At 51.0% G+C, this 14,922-nt stretch overlaps 1 protein-coding gene across 2 annotated transcripts in view; it reads right to left on the reverse strand.

Moving 5' to 3' along the window:
* ABCC1 (ATP binding cassette subfamily C member 1) overlaps window positions 1-14,922 on the reverse strand; it is a 103,703-nt gene that overhangs the window by 47,923 nt on the left and 40,858 nt on the right. For both annotated transcript variants that reach the window (XM_037507550.2, XM_037507549.2), the window contains exons 6-10: window positions 9,641-9,702; window positions 7,967-8,098; window positions 3,629-3,859; window positions 2,822-2,999; window positions 1,420-1,581 (exon numbers count right to left, since the gene is read on the reverse strand). In XM_037507550.2, the coding sequence (XP_037363447.1) occupies window positions 1,420-1,581; window positions 2,822-2,999; window positions 3,629-3,859; window positions 7,967-8,098; window positions 9,641-9,702 (765 nt within the window). The remainder of the gene's footprint in view (window positions 1-1,419; window positions 1,582-2,821; window positions 3,000-3,628; window positions 3,860-7,966; window positions 8,099-9,640; window positions 9,703-14,922) is intronic.

Raw genomic sequence — 14,922 nt, forward strand, 5'->3', positions numbered from 1 at the left:
CCTGCAGGGACAGCCATGCATGAGCTTGGTGGTGCGGGGGTGGACTGCGCATGCAGAAGACTACTCTAGAAAGTCAGATCAGATGAGTCCCTATAGTGAAGCTACTGGTATTCAACAAAGGAAGAAGTGCATCTGATTGAGAGACACGCACAAAAAAAAATCAGTGGAGGAGGCACAACCAGGAAGGATGGGTGGGATTCTATCAGTGGGGGAGGAAGGAAAGGAAGTCCTGATGGAAGGAAACGAATAAGCAAAAGTTCAGAGGTGGGGAAGACTAAGGCAAGGGTTAGGCTGAGCGTCTCTGCTCATCAGCTATTTATTTGGGGGAACAGCCCCTCCCTACAGAACAGCTGTCGATCACACCTCCGCTGCTCCCATCATGGTAGTGGGACTATGATCCAGGCTGGCTAATCAGAAAACGCTGCCTCCTGCTACACAGTGATTGGTTCAGGGATGTGAACTGGACTGTGCCTGGCCAATCAGAGTGCTCCCTGGGACTCTAGCTGAGTCCCTAGGAATGCAGTATTTTCTTTTTTTTTTTTTTAAAGATTTATTTATTTATGCATACAAGAACTGGGGTATAGGCCAGAGGTGTGGGAAGTAAGAGGATTCACCAGAGACAGAGCAGGGAGCAGAACAGGCAGATTTACTGAAATACACTGCTGAGGGGAGCAGCAAGCAAGACAGGAGAGGTCTGCTGTGCCATGTGGGTAGCTCCCTGGCTGGCCAGGGATCAAATTTGGGCTGCAGAGGCTGTGGACAGCTTCATAGGTTGCGTCTTAACCCCTTGCCCCACCATGGGGCCCAGTATTCTCTTTTCTGTAGCACCACAATCCCTAAAGCTGACATAAACCCAAAGCTAAGGAAGTCATTTGAGGGCATCCCCTGTGAAAGAAGTCAATTCAGAGGAAAACAGGGCCAAGAAATAATAACAGAAAGAGTGAGACTGAGTCCTTACAGCACTCCTTGTTTCCTAGATCCAACCTTGCCTGAAACCGATCCCTGGACTTTGCAGTTAGTGACTGCACCCACAAAATTCCCTTTATCTGGTTAGGCTATTTTAAGATGGATTTCTATCCCTATTGACCAACATAAATAGCGAAGAGTGAATGAATGAGTTTGGTGAGTGTTTGGTGGACACCAACAGGAAAGAAATATGGTAAGTGTGTCTGTAGGTTAAATACCCTATCCAAGAAAGACAGATGCCAACACATACTTGCCCCAATGAGAACATGAATCCAATAACTAAGGAAAGGAGTAAATATTCAGGAATTGATTGAAGACTCAGAAGATAAAATGGAAATGATGGCAAGAAATCCCAGCAGGCAATAGAGGATCTTACTGACACCCACGGCCTTGCCCCCACCACCCCTGTGGAGGCCCCATGGTGGGGGAGGGGAGGGGACATTAGACACACACCACCCACAGGAGGTAGAGGGCCAGGAAGACTTGCAGAGGGGCCGACCAGATCATGTTGATGTACGTGGCCAGGTCCATGAACCTCTGTGCGTCCACCGACATGAGGTTGACAATCTCCCCCACGGTGGAGGACTTTCTGGCTGAGTTGGTGATCACCAGGGCCTGTGTGAAAAAGGAGAAAGGGTGAGTGTGGCAGTGGGCTGGCTTCTCGGCCCACATGGAGGCGGGAGGGTGCTCAGCGGGGGCAGAAAGGCCACTTTCTCCTCCCCAGTAGACGGCCCCACCTTCCTGGTGCCTGCCTCGCCACGGAATCCCTCTGGGAAGCACCCACACTCCTCCCCCTCCTGAGTTCTTCAACATGGAAGGAAGCTTGAGGTCTCCCACACTAAAACTAGGGCTCCCACACTCTAGGGAGCACACATCACCCCGGGGGAGTTACTGGCAGTTCTGATTCAGCAGATCTGGGTGGGGCCCAAGGTTCTAAAATTCCAACAAGTTCCAGGTGATGTGGATGCTGCTGGTCCCCACTTCACACTGAAGGACCAAGGTCTTGGCCCCGGTTTCCTGACATTGGCATTACTGACATGTGAGACTAGATGAATCTTTGTAGGGTTCTCCTGGATACTGTAGATGGTGTGGGGTACTAACCATCGCTCCCAATCTCTCCTTGCCTCCACCCCACCTGCTATGACAACCAAAAATATCTCTAGACATGGCCAAACCCCCGGAGGGACAAAATCACCCGGTTCCCAAACATGGCTTCGCACCATCACCTGGCAAGTTTTAGAAACACTGATGCCGGGTCCCACCTTCAGGGATCCCGACCGAGTCATGTGAGCCGGAGCCTTGGGCACAGGACATTGCTAGAGCTCTCCAGGTGAGTCTAACTTGCAGGCCAGGCTTTGAACTGATGACCTAGTCCCTCCTTCCTGACCACCTGCAACACATCTCCTCCCACACCAAGGAGCCCAGCAGGGTCCTTGCCCCAAGGCTAAGAAATGAAGGGGCCAAGGAGGAGACCCAGTTGCTTCTCAGGGGGTGCACACAAGCCCACCAACCACTCAATTATCTGGGTGTGTCTCTCCTACTCTGTTCAAGTAGAGTCAGAACAAAACATGAAGGGCAGAGTGAGGGTTTGAATCTGGACTTTCCCAAGCCAAGGACCACCAGCGTCCCTAAGCAATGCAGTTGCCTGAGGCTGACCGGGGCTCAGACACCCACACCCTCCCTCTCGCCATCGCTGGTCTAGCATCAGTCCCAGCCACGCAGGCCACCCTCTGGCTGCCCCAGAAGCCGAGCAGAAAGCCCCCCTGAGCTTTCCAGAGTGACCCAGCCAAGACCAGGGATTCTGAGGCTGCAGCAGGTGCTGTCGGCCTCAGTCATGCCCGCCTGGCCCACCCACCTTGCGGTAGACGGCGCCGATGACGGCGGTCTTGATCCTCATGCCGCTGACGAAGCAGATGTGGAAGTATTGGTGCAGAAGCAGGGTCTGCAGGCAGGTGCTGATGAACAGCAGCGCCGTGTAGAAGTAGCCCTGCCAGGCCGGGGCACTCTTATCATTCGCAAATTTGATGAGCAACCTGCAAAGGAGCGAGGGCGGAGCCCGCATGAGGAGCCACGCGGCCAGCACACGGGGAGAGGCCTCTGGCTGCGCCGGCCGACTTTCTGCCCAGAGAGGCCAGTGCAGCGGGCACTCAAACTTTGAGAAGGAAAAACCCACCCCCAGAGGTGAGCGAAGTGCCCAGAACGGGGCATCTCTGCCTTGGGGTCCTTACACCAGCAGCTCCGTCTTATCACCCAAAGGTGACCAAGAGAACAGCAAGGACAGAGGTTAAGGAGGGGAGCAAAGGAACGTGTGGGCACAAAGAGACATGGAGAGAGAGAGGGAAATACGATGGGGAGGAAGGAGGGAGAGGCACAGGGAGGGGGAGCAGTGCCTTCTCTGGCCCATGCCCGCTGGCCCCTTTGCTTTTCCTCTCCCTAGATGATCTCTATCCTCCCCCATTAGGCTTCAGGGGAGCCTAGTAAGTTTCAGGTACTTGGATCCCAAGGGGCCTTAATGAAGATGGTATTAAAGCAAAGCACGGGGCCAAGCGGGTGACCAGGAAAGACTCAGGTGGAGGCTCTGGAGCCACCTGAGCACAAGGGGAGGGTGGGAGGTGGCACAAGCTGGGCGCAAGGACAGGAGGTGGCAGGAAAGGGCTCTTACTTTAAGATCTCCGGGCCGGCAAACATCATGAGGTCATGAAGGGCCTTGAACAAGAAGCTCATGAGGAAGTAGGGCCCGAAGGTCTGGTATAACACCTTGAACAGGGACGGGTCCCGCTCCTTCTGGGGGGACTTGACGATCAGAGCCTCGGCCTCCTCGCTCACATCCAGCTTGGAGCTGCCTTTCGTCTGGGTGGGGTCCTTGGAGGGATACACGATCTTCACCGGCTGCCTGGAACATGAGTGGGAAGACATGCAGGGTCTGCCAGAGACTAGGCCCTCCCTCCCCTGCTACTGGAGGGGTCAGAGAACCCCAACCCTGCAGGGAGACCTGGCCACAGAGAAGCAGACTCTGCAGACAGGCTGCTGAGCACAGTGATTGTGAACACAGCCTGGGGAGCCTGGCGAGCTGGGGGATGTAGCCAGGATCCTTAACCTCACTAGGCCTGGCATCTCGCTCTGCTAGGACTGTGCCAACCAACACGAGTTTGAGTTTAGTTTATACAGAAAGGTTCAGTCGGTCACTGACATCAAAAATATAATTATTCATGGAGGGGAATGGGGGGGAGGGGGGAAAAGCTCTGATTCTAAGTGATTTTGACCTAAAGCTATGCTGACACTGTTTGCAAGGAAGGCGATGCTGGGCTTTAATCACTTCTCCCAGTCCTCTGCCAAGATGCGGGGGCTGAGGACCGTTGTCCAAATGTCCCTGATGGGACGCCCTGGTCACTAGTGAGGTTGAAAGGCTGGTGTCGCAGACAGATTTTGCATGACTGCCTCACCACACAGGGTGGAGCCTATTCTGCCTCCTGGTCTATGCAAACGACTTTGCTGGTAGAGGGGGAGGGGTGTTCCCAGAACATCTCTGAGGTGTGTGCCGAAGGCTGGAATGAGTTAGGATAAGGGGGAGAGAGCCCCAGGATAAGGGGGAGAGAGCCCACCCCAACCTGGCTCATCCGTGGTCATCTCTGAGTCCCGGCTGGGGCTCTGTAGACACAGACAAGCTGGTGCTAAAATGCAAATGTAAATTCAAGGGTCCAGGCCAACAGAGCACTCTGTGAACTCGAATAGCAGCAGTCCCAGGAGGGGGAGGGCACACCCCTGCAGACCACAGAGGCCCAGTTTTGCTTTCTGTGTCTTCGCTGTGACCGCGTAGGCCTCTCCCTGCTCGCTTTACTTCCCCTCACGCTGGGTTTCTGGTGGGGACTTTTATTCGGTGTGGTTGCTTTTAGCACACACATGTCCTCTTGGCATGGGGGACAAGAAGGCCGGACAGAGAGGAAGGGAGTGGCCCAGCCCGCCCCGCTTCACTCTGCGCACACTTCCCACCCTGGGCCACTTCCCAGCCTGGGGCCTGCCTGCACCACTGCTGACCCAGGGCCGTTTTTAGTGACCAGGAGCCAGGCTCTCAAAGGGCCAGGGAGAAGGCCTGGTGGACAGGAGGAAGGCTCAGGCCTGGGAGGAAGAGGTCAAGAACAGTGGAAAGGGTCGGCTGAGGCCGAGTGAGGTAAGAAAATATCCCGGGATCGAGCGGCCTACAGGGTAGAGGGTGTTCCCCAAGCGCAGGGGAAGAAAGTTAGTCTGAAGAGCATGACAGAGAGGGTGGGCTGCTGGAGGTCAAGAAGAAAAAGGAACAGGACAACTTGGTCTGATTTTGATGTGGACAAAGCTGCTCATTGCACTCTCATCCATGAATGAATTGAAGGATCCTCGTGAGAGAAACACGAGAAGCATCTGAGAAGGAAGCTATCATGGGGACTTCCTGGAGAAGGTGACATCACAGACAGATCTGCAGAATGAGGGAACAGGTCCCCCTGGGGCAGGAGAGTGTGCTCTAGGCAGAAGGAATAGGCTGAGGGTGGCCTGGAGATAAGGATTTAAAAAGAGAAGCAGCCTTTCCAAGAACTGCAGGAACCTCAGTAAGCAGGGCTAGGAGCAGAGACTAGTGACTTTGTCATTTGTTAGAGAAGATCTTCCATGTGTGGGCAAAAGTATATCTCAGCTTAATTAAAATTCTGAATTTTCTGGATATACTCTGCCTTAGACCCACAACGCCCAACATAACACACAAGGGCAGATTTGCGCTCCGATGCAGAGAATGGATTTTCCAGGCGACACACATGTTCACTCTCCTTAGAGCTGACACCATGCAGCATGGGGTGGTAGTCCCCCTCCCCTGCCATGGAAAATAAAGCCCAGGCAAGATTTTAAATGTTTTGCTTACAAATGCAAATGACTCAGATTTTCTTCCCCTTTTTGATTTAGTTTTGCTTGATGGTTAGTGTGTTTTGTTCCTCCAAAACAGAGGCTCTCAAGAGGGGCTGCTTGGCACAGGGCTGTTCTCTGGTCCTCCTGACATGGAAACGTGAGCATCACCTGCCACCAGCCATGGGAAGGCATGCAGTCAGCCAGGCTGGGTAACAGGGATGGCGAAACCCTAGCCAACAGTGAGGCCTTTTCATTGAGAAGGGATTGAGGGACCCCGCCTCTCCTGAGAACCTCCAACGGGCCATCCAGACATGTGTCTAGGCCATCAGAATCCTGCCTTACTCGCCCCTATGTTGTGGCCCTACCTGGGCCACAGGCTCCAGCTATGTCTCCCACAAGACCACGTCTGCCATGGCCATGGCCACCTTTAGTGGGCCATAAGTCACAAGGCCCTCTGCTGATGCCCTAGCAGCCGGCAGCACAGACACCCCAAATTCCCACCCACTGCCTGGGTCTCACTTAAGACCTACAGTTCCAGTGTTCTTGCAACTGGTGAGGTTTTTCTATCGGTCTATGGGGAATCTAACACACCAGGCTGGCCCCGTGGTCAACCGATTCTGTATAGAAGGTTTGAATAATAACAGTAGCCAAAATATGGAAACAACCTAAATGCCCCCAAACAACAGGTGACTGGCTCAAGAAGATGCGGCCTGTATACACAATGGAATACTACTCAGCAATCAAAAAAGATAAACTCAGGGGCCTCCCTGGTGGCGCAGGCGGTTGAGTACAGCGCTGTGGAGCTGTCCACAGCCTCTGCAGCGCCAGTTCGATGCCTGCTGGCCGCAGAGCAACCCACATGGCGTGGTAGACCTCTCCTGTCTCACCTGCTGCTCCCCTCAGCAGTGTATTTCAATCAGTCTGACTGTTCTGTTCCCCACTCTGTCTCTGGTGAATCCTCTTACCCCCCCACACCTCTGGCCTGTACCCCAGCTCTTATGTGCATAAATATTTTTTTAAAAATACTGTCCAAAAATTAACAACTATGTAAGAAAATAAACATAAAAAATAAATTTTAAAAAAAAGGTAACAAAGCCAGCCCATAAGAACGATGAGGAACGACAGCACTCTTTGCCCTGGCAGAGAGCAGTGGGCAACCTGCGTACCTTCCACTCAATTTTGCCTTGAACCTAAAATATCTCTAAAAAACAAAGTCTAATTAAAAAAGAAAAACCCATGACTGCCACCCACTGTCCCCAAGTCACTCCTGGTTTCAATCTGGCTCCTCGGGACCCAGGATGCGTCTTAAGTCAATGGTGTGTCCTGGTTTAACTGGCAGCAGTTTTTCTTTCTGCCTAGTACATGAAGTTATGATGCACTGTAAGTTCGTGATGACTCAGGTTTGATGGAGAGGGCCTGGTCCGATTTCTGGAATAATTTGATAATAGAGGTCGCATTTGCACGCAGCTTCCATGGGGGTAAGGGGTGGGGTAGGGTGTGTCTGAACTTTATATTCAGGAATCCAAGCGTGAATCATAACATAAACCGTGAACTTGTGATACATCAATGTGGGTTCAGTGATTATAACAAATGTGCCTCTCTGGTGGGGACGAGGGCAGTGGGAGGAGGCTTTCATGTTGGGGGGTGGGGAAATCTCAGTCCCACCTGCTCAATTTGCTGTGAACCTAAAACTGCTCTAAAAAATAGTCTTTAAAGATCCAATCCAGTCAAAATCAGCCTCGATTGGGGTGTCTTTGGCTAAGCCCCTCACAAAGCAGTTGGCTTGGCGGGCTGAACCACCACATCAGGATGGCTTAGGATGTCAGGGCCAGGGAGGGGCCAGGCCGTGTGTCCAGACACAAGCTCACTGCACGTCTCGGCAAACAGAACCCGCTGCCTTTCATTGATGTCTTTCTCTCTTTTCCACCCAAACTGCTCTATCTCCATCTAAGACTCAACCCATTTTGCAGATGAGCAAGCCGTGGCTCAGAAGAACAAAGCACGTGCCCAGGGCCACACAGCTCTTCAGTGGAGGCATGGCCACCACTCTGGGTCAAGGAGGTGGGAAGGAGGAAACAGGTTTGTTCCAGAGGGTGTCTGGCTTCCTCTGAAGCCACGATTGCACACTTACTTTCTGGACTTGGCACATTCCTTCTTCCAGTTCTTGACCAAAACGGGCACAACTTGTTCTGACTTGTCTTCCTTGTTCAAGGACCAGAGGTCAGTGCTCTCCAGGGGATGCCGGTAGCCCCGGATCATCATCCTGGAGCAGAAACACAAGAAGAAGCCGTGAGAGTCCAGAGGGAGAAGACCAGGGCCCTGATACACCCACCCACCGCACACCAGGGTACCCACCCACTACCCAGAGCAACCAAGGGCAGCTCCCACTGTGCGACTGAGAAAACCTAATGTGGACAGACGTTAGGATACAGTCAGTAATCAGTGCTAATTCTTTGTCTCCTCTGCCCCCCAGGAAAAATGGACTCATTTTTCGGAGACACATGCAGAACTCTGTAGGGGAAAACCCCAGGATGGTGTTTGGGGGAAAAAAAAAAAACAAAAACATTTTAAGGCAAATATGGCAGAGTTTTAACCATGGTTAAATCTGGTGATGAGTTTGTTGAGGTGTCTGCTAGCCTTTCTATGTATGAAAGGGATCAAACAGTTTCAGGGTAAAAAGTAAACCCAGTATTTTATCTTGTTGCTCAGAAATAATTTCAGACTTAAAAAAAAAATACACAGGCCTGGGCCTCCCCTGGTGGCGCAGCAGTTGAGCACTGGGCTGCTAAGCTTCCCACAGCCTCTGCAGAGCCGGTTCGATGCCCAGCTGCTGGCGAGGGTCCCACATGGCGCGCAGACTACTCCTGCCGCCCGCTGCTCCCCTCAGCAGTGTACTTCGTCAGTCTGCCTGTTCTGCTCCCCGTTCTGTCTCTGGCGAATTCTCTCACCCTCCCATGCTTCTGACTGTACCCAGTGCTTGTATAAATAAATAAATAAATCTTTTTAAAAAATGTTTAAAAAAATTTAAAAAAAAAAAAATACACAGGCCTACAAAGAATTCCTGTCTACCCCGCTCTGCATTCATCATTGGGAAAGTTTTGTGTCAGGTTCGCGGTGTCATTCTGTCTCTACACGCAGACACACATGTGAACACAATTTTTTTTTTGAGCCATTCCAGAGCAGGTTGCAGACTGTAAGTGTCTGTGACCCTAAATATGAGTGTGTGCCCCGCTAAGAAAAAGGGCTTGCTCATACAGACCCAGGTGGCAGCATCCCATCAGGCGATTAGCCCAGGAGCATGGAGATTCTGCTCATACCCACTACCCCAGCAAGGTCTTCTAAGGCACTTAGGAAAACAATGAAGCACGGAAAGAATTAATTAAAAAAGAGGTTGTAAAAAGTGTACACCCACAAGGAGCAGTGCTGGGGAGGGGGCTTCCAACAGTCTCCAGTGAGACTCTGACACGGTACAACGAAAAGGAGGCTGGCAAGGAAGCAAGTCAAACACAGACAGTGGTGGCCTCTGGTGTCTCGCTGGGCTGATCCAGGCATATTTCTTTTCCCCACATTCCTAGGGCACATGGGTAGCAATTTTCTAGCGGTGAGGGGTCTGAAACAACGCCAGCAACAGCAATTATGCTACTGTGAAAAAAATGTCACACCAGGGGCAGTCCTCTGCGGTGCGCCCAATTCTACGCGGGTTCTGCTTCATGCAGGTCTCACACCTGACTTCATGAATGTGGGGGAAGGGGGGTATCTCCAAGCCCCCAGCCCAGGGTAGACAGACTCAAGACCCCACTCTTACCCTGTGATCCACCAGAAGGTGATCCTGGAGAGGAAGGAGGCACCGGATTCCGGGCAAGGGTTCTAGTGGAGAGAAAGCACAGGGTGGGGAGGAAAAAGGAAATGCACAGTGAGCCTTCTCATCCTCACCAGCGCTCAGTCAGGAGCAGCCAGCTGACCACGCTGTCCCCCAAAGGACAAGGAGCCATTCTCACCATGGATGGCACCCCGAAATGATTCCTCTCCAAAGCCCAGGGGGCCGTGCAAGAAACACAAGGTGGGTCCTGCAGCTTCGCCCAGCAAGTGTCCACCATGTACATAAGGTACAGGGCCCACATCCCCGCCTCATCTTCTGTGCCCACAGCAACCTGGGTGGTGCTGCTGTTGTCCTCACTGTTCAGCATCCACTCATTCAATCAGTCACTCCATTAACAAATATTTATTGAGCACCTGTCCTCTGTCAGGCATTCTATAAAGAGCTGGCAGTATCTTCTATCCTCACAGAAACTTATGAGTGTGTTGTGTATTATTATTATTCCTACTTCATTTCTTCAACAGATATTCTCTGAGCACCTATTCTGTGCCTACCGCCATCAAACAAATCTGGGCCCTTCCCTCTAGGAGCCTCTGCTATATCATAATAATAATAATGATAGTGCTAATCACCTTAATACCCCCTGAAATCCTCCACCAGTTAGCTCTGTCCTGTGCTTTACACAGATTAGCCCATCTAATCTTCAACACCTCCTTACAAGCTGGGTAAAAGCATCCCCCTCATCTTGCAGTTAAAGAAACTGAGAGGCAGAAGGGGCTGACCTGTCTAGGCCCATGGCCAGGAGCAGTGGTAGAGCAAAGAGGGTCCCAAAGCAATTCAAGCTTGAGAGAGACATCAAAAAGTCATGCAAACAGTGCCTCCCCTGGTGGCGCAGCAGTTGAGCGCTGGGCTGCGAAGCTGCCCGCAGCCTCTGAAGCGCCGGTTTGATCCCCGGCCACCAGCGAGGGTCCCACATGGCACAACAGACCTCTCCTGCCGTGCCCGCTGCTCCCCTCAGCAGTGTATTTCTTCGTCAGTCTGCCTGTTCTGTTCCCTGCTCTGGCTCTGCTGAATTCTCTCACCCTCCAGTGCTTCTGACTGCACCCAGTGCTTGTATAAATAAATAAATAAATAAATCTTAAAAAAAAAAAAAAAAGGAAGTCATGCGAACAAAGGCAAAAAACCACAATGGGGATGGGATCTTATCCCAGAAGAAGACCAAGATTACCAATGAGATCACTGGTATCTTAACGGGATCATAGTAAGAGAGCTGATAAGGGGCTGAGGGCTGCTCTAGTTGATGGGGCTCAAGGAAGTGGTCCTTAGCGAGTCATTCCAGCTGGGGTCTGAAAAGAGTAGCGGACAGCTAAGAAAAGGGAGAGGTAGCATGTTCCCAGGGGAGTGGTGTGTGCAAAGGCCCTCTAGCAGGTTCCTATTCCAGGAACCCAGAGAGAGCCTGAACAATCCACATTGGAGGCAGCGCATGGTCTACATTGGAGGCCATGTAAGGAATTCTGATGTTCATCCTCAGGACAACAGGACGTCACTTTCGGATTCTAAGCAAGTTCTCAAAGAACCTCTTTCCCAGAGGCACTAGGAGGAGCTCAGCATCAGCAAGGAGTGAGGGAGGCACACAGGGCAGGATTCCACTTTGCAACACTTAGGGCCAAATTCTGCAACACAGGCTTTAGTGCAGGGGCGGGGGGGGGGGGGGGAGGGAGGGGTCACCACTCATCACCACAGTGATGAGTCGCTGAGCTCAGGATGTCCCTCCATGTTCCAGAAGTTTAGAGACAAGATTAGGAGAGCGAAGAGCCAGAAGACAGAGCAGCCTCTACCCAAGTGGTTTTCATCAGGGCTGGGAGTGCTTTTCAAAACACCGCCCCGGGACCCTGACCCTGGAGACTGTGATAGGCTGGTTTGGGGTAGGACAAGAGCAGCTAGCTTTTGTTTCTGTTTTTAATTCCCAGAGTGTCCTTGGCAAAGTGGCTGGGCAGGAAATGTCCAAGATCAACCTAGAACATCTCCTTACCCACGGCAAGGAAACTAAAGATGAGGAATGTTGCTAAAAGGCCTCAGAAGCAACCAGAAGTGGTTCCCATGACAGCCCCAAGAGGCACAATCTGAGCTGTAGTAATCCCTAGAATGCACCGGAACATGTCATGAACACCTGAACATGTAAGTTTTTATCAAAGAACTTCTGGGTGTCACTGACAAACAATGCTAACGCGCCCAGTTGTTGTTTTGGAAACAGACATGGGGAAGGAAACAGGCATTTTTCCTGCCTTTCCTGAATGAGCTAAACCAGAGGGTGGTCAAGAGATAAAAGGAGGATCATGCATAGAAATAGCCCAGCGAATAAGTGAAGGAAGCATGGAAGACCTAAGAGACTGACATTTTGCAACCACAATGGATTATTGGAATATTTGATGACAGGAGTTGGATGTTATGAGAGAATTATGAATGTTTTTAGGTCAGATAATGGTCTAACAGTTACAGGGTTTAAAATCTTTCTCTTGGGCCTCCCCTGGTGGCGCAGCGGTTGAGCACTGGGCTGCGAAGCTGCCCGCAGGCTCTGCAGCGCCAGTTCAATCCCCAGCCACCGGCGAGGGTCCGACGTGGCGCAACAGACCTCTCCTGCCCATGCCCGCTGCTCCCCTCAGCAGTGTATTTCATCACTCTGCCTGTTCTGTTCCCTGCTCTGGCTCTGGTGGATTCTCTCACCCTCCCGTGCTTCTGACTGTACCCAGTGCTTGTACAAATAAATAAATAAATCTTTTTTTAAAAAAAAAGGATAAGTTAATTTTAAAAAATAAAAATTAAAAAAAAATCCTTCTCTTTCAGATATTACTTTGGGGGAACGGCAGAGAGGGTGTATGGGAATCTAGTCTCTGTACAACTTTCCATGAGCTGTTATTTGAAAAGATAAAGCTATTGAAAATATAATTTCTGGGGCCTTTCTGTTGGCGCAAGGGGTTAAGATGCAACCTATGAAGCAATCTGCAGCCTCTGCAGCACGAGTTCAATCCCCAGGCGACCACGGAGCAACCCACATGGCGAAGCAGACCTCTCCTGTCTCCCCGCTGCTCCCCTCAGCAGTGTATTTCGGTCATTCTGCCTGTTCTGCTCCCCACTCTGTCTGGTGAATCCTCTCACCCACCCCCCTGCATCACTGGCCTGTACCCCAATTCTTGTATGCATAAATAAATAAATCTTTAAAAAAAGAAAGAAAAGAAAAGAAAAGAAAAGAAAAGAAAAGAAAAGAAAAGAAAAGAAAAGAAAAGAAAAGAAAAGAAAAGAAAAGAAAAGAAAAGAAAAAAGAAAAGAAAAGAAAAGAAAATTTCTGGTCTTTCAGAGGTATGTGTGGTGCAGAGTGAAGCATCCATGCAGCTCAATATATGCTGCTGTGCACTCTTGTACATGTGTGAAGTTTGCATGATAAAGTTACATGGGAAGCATCCCTGTTGATTCAGACACACAGCCCAGGCTGAGAACCACCTGCTTCACTCTGGGGCTGTGAGTGTCAGGACCGTGCAGCCCTGGCTGCCCCAGAACCACCTGGGGAGTTTGTTAAATGGAGGTATCCCGGGCACCAACTAGATCAGGGGGCCCCTACCATTACACAGTAGGTCCCCCCCTTAATATCATCACTAGGTCTTGTGATCTGTGAATTTAAACAAAATGATGTATGTTACAAGCAGGCTCTCCACCTGCATGGTTTTGTTCAACATTTTCCCTGCAACATCATAATGAAAATTTAACAAGAGGATGTTACTCAAGGAGCTCTGTTCAGGTAAATCAGATGCAGCCAGCCCACAGGCATTTGGCCAGACCAACCCACAGCAGACTGTGATGCTGGACAGACATGGGTTCAAATCCTAGCTCTGCTATTTTCTAGCTCAATGCTATTAGGCAAGTCCCTTCCCCATAGAGCCTGGGTTTGCACATCTGAGAAGTGGGATCCCTTGTCTTACTTCTCAGCCTACCTGCAAGGACTACAAGGACAAGCAGAATGAGGTCCATGGGACCATGTTGTGAGCTGGAATTTTTCTAACCGCAGGTGCCAACCTAAGGTGGAGGAGGTGACGGCATTTACTCTGTAGGCTGGTACTGCTTCTGGAAGTGGGTGGATTATCAAGGAATTGCAAATGCATTTCGATTGTAGCCCAATTCCTACCCACAGTGGAAAGTCAAAGTAGCTGGCAGAGGACGGGGGGAGGGGTGGGTGCAGCTGGCAATGACTCATTTATTTCTTGAGCAAATATTTAGGGAGGACCTGCTTGCGTGCCAGGAGGAGGCCAAATTCTGGGAACAAAGCTCTGAATAGACGCCATGTCGATTCCTGCCCCATAAGCTTCCCACGTGGTGGGGGATGGACAAGAAGCAAACCAAGGGCCTCCCCGGCGGCGCAGCAGTTGAGCGCTGGGTTGCGAAGCTGCCCTCAGCCTCTGCAGCACCAGTTTGATGCCCGGCCGTGGGGCGAGGGTCCCACATGGCGAGTAGACCTCTCCTGCCGCCCGCTGCTCCCCTCAGCAGTGCATATTTCATCAGTCTGCCTGTTCTGCTCTCCGCTCTGGCTCTGCTGAATTCTCTCACCCTCCTGTGCTTCTGACTGTACCCAGTGCTTGTATAAATAAATAATCTTTTAAAAAAAAAAAAGAAGCAAACCAAGATGCCAATAAAGATGTAACTAAAACTGGTGAGACTCCCAACAAAGGCAGAAAACGGGGTGCCAGAGTAAAAGGGAGGGGTAGGGGTGGCTTGTGTGGGAGAAGCATGTAGCAAGGTATTCTGCCACTCCCCAGCCATGGGACCGCACCTTACTTGGTGGTGACAAGATTAAATGAGATAAAGCATGTGAAGTACTTAGAACAGTACCTGGCACAGAGTAAAAGCTCAAGAAATGGCCGTCGTGGTGATACTAATAAGAAGAGTGAAAACAGTGTTAAGAAACAAAATTCGCAAATCGAGCAAGCCAATTGGCTTGACTAAATGATGTACAAATTGGGTGGCCCCACCCAAACCCACTGACTCAGAAGCTCTGGAGTGAGGCTGAGAGCTGTTTTAACAAGCCCTCCAGGTGACGAGAACCCAGCGGAAGGGCCTGGGATCCAGCCTGCGAACTGAGGCACTAAGCTTCACCACCCTGACCCCGGAATGCTTCCATTAAACAAGTAGGTGCGTGAGCACAGCAAACAGTGCTGCTTTCGTGACCACTGGTTCCATCCCCTAAATATCTAACAATAAGAGATCGTGTGTACACTTGTGAA

Source organism: Talpa occidentalis, unplaced genomic scaffold (genome assembly GCF_014898055.3).
Source record: "Talpa occidentalis isolate TD23 unplaced genomic scaffold, MPIMG_talOcc4v2.1 talOcc4.12, whole genome shotgun sequence".
NCBI classification, from domain to species: Eukaryota; Metazoa; Chordata; class Mammalia; order Eulipotyphla; family Talpidae; genus Talpa; species Talpa occidentalis.